We start from the raw sequence: 9,164 nt of genomic DNA on the forward strand, positions 1-9,164 counted from the left end.
AGATTCACATATAACCTAATTAACCCTAAATTCACATGACCTCTAAATGACATTCCTACACTACTAGGCCGAAAATACAAGGCCCAAAAGAAATACATGGCACTAAGGCCCACTCCTATGCTAACCCTAATCTAATGGGCTTGAAACAAAGCCCAACAAAATAAAGTAGTGGGCTTTCCTTGGGCTTGGGCCCACTCTTCATGCATCATCCTTGCCATGGCTCTAGTAGTTGGGCCCTTAGTCCATGGGCCTCCTCCATCAGCTTGACTGTAAAAGAATATCTGGTTAATTGAAACCTGAAAAGGTTTTGTGTTAAAAGAGTATTTGGTTGATTGAAACCTGAAAAAGACTTTGTGCTCAAAGAATACTTTATTATTTGAAGCTTAGAGAGGTTTTGTTTTCAAAGAATATTTGGATAGTTACTTGAAGAGGCAAGTCAAAGAATACTTAGGTCGAACAGGAAGTGACTTGTGAAAGAATACTTGTATCTTTGTAAAAGATAGTGGAGCTTGATTATGTTAATTAAAAATTGGACATAATCTCGGTAGTTGAGATGAATCAGTATAAAAACATCTTGTATTATTCTTTTCTTATCTATTTGTCTGCACTCCTAAAGTTGAGATACTAATTTGTTTCAAAGAGTGTATTTTTTATTGACACTATTCAACCCATTCTCTAGTGTTTCTCTTTTCTTCAGAGATTATTCATTCCTTATCATTTATATTAGTCATGTGATAGAATATCAAACCACTTGTTACAAAAATATATTTCATGTACTGCATGAAAATAGACCCACAAATATGAAGTGGGTTTTAGGACCATTAGGGGTGGCCACAAATTAAATTTAAAGTATATTTTGATCGGATCTAATCAACTTTAATTGGTTTGGATTAGTTCATTTTTTTTTTGTTTTTAAGTTTCTAATCCGAGTCTATATAATCGAAACATATTGGATTTGGATCGGATCAATTATTGGATTTATCATTAAAATAATAAATGAATAAATAAAAATCACACTAGCAATATATTATCATGTCATCAATTGATATAACATAAAATTATAAATTTATTTGCCAACATTTTAAACAATAAAGTATTACTTAAAATATTAAAAATTACAAACTTAAAAAGTAACAAACATCATTTTTCATTTTATATTGAATGGGCTAGTTTATTGAAAGTATCTTTAGAGCATTTTTTGATGAGTTATTGAGGTTAAGGAATCTCAAGTATTGAATGGGTTACTTTGGGTCACTTTATCCCTTAATCTTTCACTAATAGCCCAAATTTGTTCACCCAAACCAAACATAATAAATTAATAATAATAATAATAATAAAATATTTATTTAATTGAATGAATCAGTTTGGTTCAATTATTGGAAATCAAAATTTAAGATTCAAACCAAATTGATTGGATATTCAATTTTTAAATTTGAACCAATTCAATGGTTTGAACCAATCCAGATATTTTCAATTGGATTAGCTTGGATTCATTGGATCATCATATTGATTTAGCTCCATGTCTACCCCGAATGGCCATGATGTATAGTCAAGTAAAGGCTCCAACATAGTAATATATTTTCTATGGCTTAGATGTAAGATAAACAAATAAGAAATAACAAACATACTAAGAAAGGAACACTTTATATGAATTTAAAACAACAAAAAAACACTTGCTTTTTTAGGACATGATCAAACATGCCAAGAATTTCTATGTGTTGCACAAATCCTCAAAACTAAAAAGTCAAGGTTTCTTTCACTAAATCACATGCTCCAAGTTCTAGGTTTATAATGATCAGACCTTAAGAACAATTATATGTCGTGATGGCAAAGAAGACCTAATTATTATTTATTAATCTTAGACACCTTTCATTATAAGCCTAGAGGTAGTCTACATTGTCTCCCACATAAATCAATATTAGGTGTCAAAAGTTAATTAGAAATTACTCATTAATAGTAAGCTTAAATATTCAAATATCATCAATTGAATCATAATATTAGTTTGCTTTTAACAAAATCAAAAGATCAAAATTGATTGTCATCAAATCATTTGTAGGAAATTCTAACATTAGATGCATTATTTATACATACATTCTTATAACTTTTTCCTCAATAAAAAAGGTATCATATGTAAATTATATATTAACCACTAAGATCCAACTTATATTTGTTGAACAATACTACATTTTTTGTTGTTCCAAATATCATACTTGAACCTCAATCAACAATAAGGAAAGGGGGAAAGATTCCATTTGCCTTAAGCTTGATCATCATCCTACACACTTCCTTTGTTGAACTATCATTCACCATAATATACACTATTATTATGGATAAACATTCTTGAATCCCTAACTTTCACTTTTGTTGAAAAGGCATTTGCATCATCATTTAGAATAGGATGTCCTAATACACAAAAATATAATCTTTTTCAAAATCAACTTTAGAACTATAACATTTCCTTTTGACTCCCTTTCCTTTCTTCATCCACCAACTCATTTGTTTATATCTTCCAAATCATTTAAGACACCTTAAAATAATTTAAAATATCATATTTCTTCAATATTATCATGCTTGTATCGAATTAGATTTTTTATTGTATTTTGTTAATGAAAATATATATGCTGTATTCTTTGATGACCAAAATAAATAAATGCTTTTAATTTTATTTAGATATTTAAGTAGATAGATTATTTATTTTTAAAATAATCAATATTAAAATATATACAAATTACATTAATAGTGTGTTTGAATAAAAATTATTGAAAGATTAACTCATTTTTTTTATGAATTTAAAATACTTTGGGATGAAATATTTTATTTAGATAAACAATTTAGGAAAATATTAAAATTCTAGTCATTTTTGAAAATATTTTGTTTGCTTAAAATCGTAAAAATTTCAAATTTTTACATAAACATATTGTTATCTTATTTCTCACTATCATCTCTCCGGTGTCCTTTCTTTTCTCTCCTCTCTCTTTCCCATGTCTCTTTCTTCTCTTTCTTTTCCCCTTTTTCATGTTTTCTCACTCTCACTCTCTTTCCTCTCAAAGGGAATTTAATAAAATAAATTAAAAGAAAAGTAATATAAATTTTTTAGTAAAAAATATTACTATAAAAGATGTATAATTGTTTAAAAATTAAATTAAAGATATATAATGCATTAATTGGACATAGACACTAGGATTTTTTTACCAATTTTATAAAATATTTTATACTAAGGACGGCTAGAATTAATTAGTGTGCATGAAATGTAGTAAAACTCTGATATTGTGTTTGATTCCTATGAAATAAAAAAAGATACTAATTATTTTACATTTCGTAGAAATAGAAGATTATCATTAAATATAAAAAAATTATTCATTAACAATAATTGAGCTTTTGTGGACCTAATGAACTATTTAGAAATTGAACAAAGATATAAAAATTTTACAATTTCTAAATTGAACAAAATTATTTCATTTTTACCATCATTAATTTATTTGAGATATTTTTTTGTCTTGAATAATTAAATATATTTTATTTTATCTTATATTTATCAACTAATTTATTAGTTAATTTTATTAAATACTTTTAATTTGCTTAATTAAATTATAAGTCAGCTTAAATTTTAAAAATGAGTCAAGCAAGTATTAAAGACTAAATCAGATGGAATATATCTTTTTTCTTCATCTATACTAATATATAAAGGAGATATCCTTTTAGGTAACTACCTTGGTCTTCACTTTTTTGGACCATTATACCCTTTTTATTTTAAAAAATTAAAAAACAAATTTAATCAAATTTAAAAACTTGAAACTAATGAATCTATACTAATATATAAAGGGGATACCACTTTCAATAACTACTTTTAATTTTTATTTTTATATGAACCATTTTATTATTTGTTTATTTTTTAACAACTACCTTTTTTATGAGTAACTTATCATTTTTTTCTCTTTTTATTTATTTTCTTCTTTTAATACAATGCAGGCACGAAGTGCCTTTTTCGTACTAGTGTTAAATAAGAGAGTTTGGAGATTCTCAAAATCTCTTTAAATATCTTATCAATAAAATAAAGTCAAATTTGACGATTTATCTAACTTATAAGTTAATTTTATCAAAATAATTTTTTTATTAATATTAAAAGTCCAACTAAAATAAATTTGTTTAATATACAAATTTAGTTTTTAGTTATAAAATTGTTGACTTATTTATTTTTATTCTTCTTAATTTTTTTTTAATTTTTTATCTAGTTAAATATAATCTCCTTTCATGTTACAAATATAAATTAACTTATTAGTATAGCTGCATACTTTCAATTAAGTTATTTTATAGGTGAAAATAGATTTCCAAAATAAGTCAAACATGAATTAAATACTAATGGCCTTGAATAAAATTTCTTTCATCTAAAAAAAAATTGACGATTTTGACAATATCTTAATTATCATAAAATTTTAATAACATTAAATGATTAAATCAGAATATTAAAATTTGAACATTTGTGAATTTTTTACTTAAATAATATTTTTTTAAAAAAAATTACCTAATTAGGCACTGTACAAGTTTATTTACAGAAGTAGAACCATTCACTGTTTAAGCTCAGAATTCAGTTCCCGGGGAACCGAATTCTGAGCTTCAAAGTGTATTTTTTTTTCTTTTTGCAACTCAGAATTCGATTCCCCGGGAACCGAATTCTGAGTTGATTTTATATATTTTTTTTTCGTGTTTGCAGGGAAACGTGGGCAAGTGTTGGAAGCGAAACGGCCCGTTCCAAAAGCAGAACGGGCCGTTCTGCTTAAAGATACAGAGTGATAATTGTGAAAGTGAAACGGGTCAAGAACGGGCCGTTCCAGAGTTAAGAATCAACGTTGAAAAAGATGTTGGAAGCGGTCCGTTTTAGACAAAACTTTTGGTCATTTTTTTTAACGTGGAACGGGCCGTTCTTGTTTTAGAACAGCCCGTTCCAAAATAGAAATTTACACATGTTTTTACTCTTGGAACGGTCTCGGAACGGCCCGTTGCAGGAGATTTTTTAACAAAGGTTTTGTGATTCAGAACGGGCCGTTCCATTTTTGGAACGGCCCGTTCTGGGTGAACAGTAAAAACGCAAGTTTTTCTATAAATAGACCCACTCCTCTTCATTTTTTTCACACAATTTCATATTAGTTTCTCTGCTTTATTCCTTCCGTTTACCCCTTTTGAATCAGTTTCTTAGAATCACGTTCATTTCCTTTAAATCTTTCATAAAATGGCTTCTTCAATCTACGTTATTGTTCATTCTAATGGTTCCATTAACCAATATCCGAATGAAGGAATCACCTTCTCCTCTCCATATGCAAAATTAGTTCGTATCAACAGAGGAATTACTCTAGAAAGGCTTCAAAGAGTCATCCACAGAAAGCTACATCGACAAGATTCTGAGAGGGTGGCTAGCATACATTTTCTGTACCCTATTAGACTTGGCCCAGGGGTTAGTAACTATACCTGTGTTGAGTTGACGGATGATAAAGACGTTGAGGCACTTTTCAATGTTCACAATTCTAATCAACTTCAATCAGGTATTGAATTATATGCTACATTTACTACAGTTGAATCACATGCACCACAAGTTTCACCTTCACGTTCACCTTACGAAGTTTATCAAAGTTACCAGTACACTAACCCATCTGGCCCTTCTTATGATATCCCCTCCAACTACAACATTGAGTCATACACACAACTTTTAAGTGGTCCAATTATGGACCTTAATCAAATACCTTCTCAGCCATTTGAGCAAGCTAGACCTTCTGCTTCTCAACCCAATGTTGAAACCAACATTGAAGATGATGTTGTTGTTGGTCTCCCAACAGAAAATGTCTTTGATCCTTTTAGCGAGGACAAAGACGAAATTCTCTCTGCACATGAACATGATGATGAAGAAACCTTCCCAATTCCAAATAATCCACCACTACAACCACAACTAGTAGCCATATACAACCCACCTCCACACTTTTTAGAGTTTCCCAATGAAATCCAACAAGACGCTGAGTATAGCCATTTGTTGGAGCGTGATATGGTTGTGTATCCACCTGGAACACTATTTGTTGGCCAACGCTTCCAAACAAAAGAACAAATGCAGGATGCCATAAATAGATTTCACATTGTCAACCATTGCACTTACAAGGTTAAAAACTCAAGCAGTAGTAGGCTTGTTACAGAATGCGTTCACCGTGACTGTGCCTGGAGATGTCGTGGTATATTGCGTACCATGGAACAACATTGGGAAATCATGATCCTTGAGGGCCCCCACACATGTGTTTCCCCACTTATCTCTCAAGATCATAATAAATTGGGATCACAAATGATTGCTCAAAGCATTGGTGAAATTATTGAGGTTGATCCATCGGCATCCATTTCAACTATCATAGCCCACATCAAGTCCACCATGGGTTATACAATTAGTTACAGAAATGGATGGTTGGCCAAGCAACATGCCATTGAGAATATCTTTGGAAACTGGGAGGAGTTGTACAACAAATTACCAGGTATGTTGCAAGCAATGCAAATGTATGTTCCAAGTTTTATTTGGAAATTAAATACGCAACCAGCTTACCAAGGTGAATTATTGGAGGAGGGGAGTGTTATCTTCAAAAGGTTATTTTGGACCTTTAAACCATGCATTGATGGTTTTGCCTTCTGCAAACCAATTGTACAAGTGGATGGTACCTTTTTATACGGGAGATACAAAGGTACGTTGTTGGTCGCAGTTGCGCAAGATGGTCGCAACAACATAATTCCTATTGCATTTGCTGTTGTTGAAGGTGAAATTAGCGATGCATGTTTTTTTTTTCTGAAGAACTTGAGGCGGTATGTAACACCGCAACATGGGTTGTGCCTTATTTCTGATCGTCATGAAGATGGAGTTCTAAAATCTACTCCAAATAAATTTGTAAAAAAATCCTCTGAAGTTGTTGCAAATGAATGTCGTCTGTCAATTATGTTTTGTTCAGGAGTGACGTACTGAGGATTTGATACATGCTGACCAGGCTCTTCATGCGATCGCATGGAAGTTCGACCAGTCTCAAATGTTGTGGAAGTCCTTCGTTGTTGATGGGTCCTTGGATCTTGTAGTAGTCGTGGCACAAATAAAAAATAGATGGAATTGGCCATGTACCATTCCATGTATTCTCGTGTGTGAAATAGCGGGTCTTGCATTGGATGACCCATCAATGTGTGCTCACGTCTATTGTTCCATACATCGATCCACTGAGCATGTCTTGTAACCCAATTTTCATCTTGTCTTCCCCTCATGTCAATGTTGTGCAGGTTATCCAAATTATTCGGTGGAGAAGGGACATCCTGGAAGAGACGAAATTGCAATTTCACTCTATCAGATTGGTGCCATTCAACAATTGCAAAACAAATAATGGAGGTGCATGATGTCCATAGCAGAGCATCTCTATATGCTTGCATCGGTATTGCTGCTTGCAATACTCCATATGGCGCCCATAAAAACTACAAAAAAATTAAACTTCTTTAGTTAACATATTATGCTAAACAAAAGAAAATAAAAAAAATAATAAAACTTTGATTTTAAAGAGTTACCTGATAATTCTGAATGTGATCAAACCTTGATCTATATCCAACAACATCATTATGAGGTACATTTTGAAAGTTTAAAACTCTGCCCCCGCTCCATTTACAGACTAGAGGGAATGTTGCTGGTAACCTGGAAATAGGCACAATATATGGCATGCGATGCCATGCCCAAGACTGTAACAGAGATGCACAACCACCCATTGTTTTGCTACTAACATTTGTAGCTCTACACATTTCCCTATATAACATAGCTAAACAAGTCGACCCCCAACTATATCGTCTTGTTCTTCTAAGATTTATTAATAAAGATAAATACATAAGATGTACCTTATTGCCTGTTTTGTCAGGCATCAAAACACCTCCTATTAAACCTAATATATATGATCTACAATGTGCATCAAGTTGTTCTTGAGATGGCTCCTCTGGTAATTCTAACATATTATCTCTTAACCACTTTAACTTAATCATAGAGCCAATAAGTGACTCACCTTTAACTGGCATGATTCCGAGATAGGTGGAGCACATTTCCTCCCAGTCATATAATGTTAGGCCAATGACTGGTAAACCATCAACTCTTAAGCCAAGTTGAAGTGCAACATCCTCCAGTGTTATGGTGCACTCTCCAGTTGGAAAATGGAATGTATGAGTCTCAGGTCTCCATCTTTCAACTAAAGCTGTGATTAATGCGTGATCCACTTTCAGATTCTGAGCTTTGCAACCCCAGAAAAACCCACTTCCTCGAGTATAGGAACAATTAGAGGGTGAGGTTCTGGCATTGAATGACAGTAAGAACAAATAATATTCTCAGTCTCCTGCAATAATTACCAAAATTAGTACTAATTTGTTACAAGTTCATTAAAATTTAAAGTAAATAACGAAAGTGCTAAACTTACCGTTCTACCAATGAAAGCAGACCTATGCTCATTTTACTTCCACAACAACATTTTTGATATTTGGTTAATGAAAATTGAACCAAAAAAATAATTTCTTACTATCAAGGTGAATTAGAAGCAGTACAGGAAACGAGTAAAAAAAACAAACTCAGCTGAAATCACATAAAAAAATGAAGGGGAGGGGGTCTATTTATAAAAAAACTTGCGTTTTTACTGTTCACCCAGAACGGGCCGTTCCAAAACCGGAACGGCCCGTTCTGAATCACAAAACCTTTGTTAAAAAATCTCCTGGAACGGCCCGTTCCAGGAGTAAAAACATGTGTAAATTTCTATTTTAGAACGGACTGTTCTAAAACAAGAACGGCCCGTTCCACGTTAACAAAAAATGACCAAAAGTTTTGTTTAAAACGGGCCGCTTCCAACATCTTTTTCAACGTTAATTCTTAACTCTGGAACGGCCCGTTCTTCACCCGTTTCACTTTCACAATTATCACTCTGTACCTTTAAGCAGAACGGCCCGTTCTGCTTTCGGAACGGGCCGTTCCGCTTCCAACACTTGCTCACGTTTCCCTGCAAACACGAAAAAAAATATATAAAATCAACTCAGAATTCGGTTCCCGGGGAACCAAATTCTGAGTTGCAAAAAGAAAAAAAAATACACTTTGAAGCTCAGAATTCGGTTCCTCAAGAACCGAATTCTGAGCTTAAACAGTG

The 9,164-nt window shown here is 32.1% G+C and overlaps 2 protein-coding genes across 2 annotated transcripts; one reads left to right on the top strand and one right to left on the bottom strand.

The window, feature by feature from the left end:
* The first annotated feature begins 5,227 nt into the window (after positions 1–5,227).
* On the top strand, positions 5,228–6,783 carry LOC145949983 (uncharacterized). The gene is made up of 2 exons (XM_083060892.1): positions 5,228–6,525; positions 6,780–6,783. The coding sequence occupies exons 1-2, from the start codon at positions 5,228–5,230 to the stop codon at positions 6,781–6,783; spliced, it is 1,302 nt and encodes a 433-aa protein (XP_082917018.1).
* An 84-nt stretch (positions 6,784–6,867) lies between these two features.
* Positions 6,868–8,482, bottom strand: LOC145949984 (serine/threonine-protein phosphatase 7 long form homolog). Its single transcript, XM_083060893.1, has 4 exons — positions 8,451–8,482; positions 7,885–8,326; positions 7,564–7,731; positions 6,868–7,473 (listed from the first exon to the last, which is right to left on the bottom strand). Exons 1-4 carry the CDS (start codon positions 8,480–8,482, stop codon positions 6,868–6,870), a joined length of 1,248 nt encoding a protein of 415 aa, XP_082917019.1.
* Positions 8,483–9,164: the final 682 nt, after the last annotated feature.

This window comes from Cajanus cajan, chromosome 7 (assembly GCF_000230855.2).
Source record: "Cajanus cajan strain Asha chromosome 7, NIPB_CcT2T_4, whole genome shotgun sequence".
NCBI lineage: Eukaryota > Viridiplantae > Streptophyta > Magnoliopsida > Fabales > Fabaceae > Cajanus > Cajanus cajan.

Excerpts from the sequence above, each read along its gene's own strand:
- LOC145949983 (XM_083060892.1), top strand. The coding sequence starts at position 5,228 with ATGGCTTCTTCAATCTACGTTATTGTTCATTCTAATGGTTCCATTAAC.
- LOC145949984 (XM_083060893.1), bottom strand. The coding sequence starts at position 8,482 with ATGAGCATAGGTCTGCTTTCATTGGTAGAACG. Across the intron at positions 8,327-8,450 it reads CTGCTTTCATTGGTAGAACG|AACCTCACCCTCTAATTGTT; the intron begins GTAAGTTTAGCA and ends ATTCAATGCCAG. Across the intron at positions 7,732-7,884 it reads CTGACAAAACAGGCAATAAG|TCTTGGGCATGGCATCGCAT; the intron begins GTACATCTTATG and ends TCTCTGTTACAG.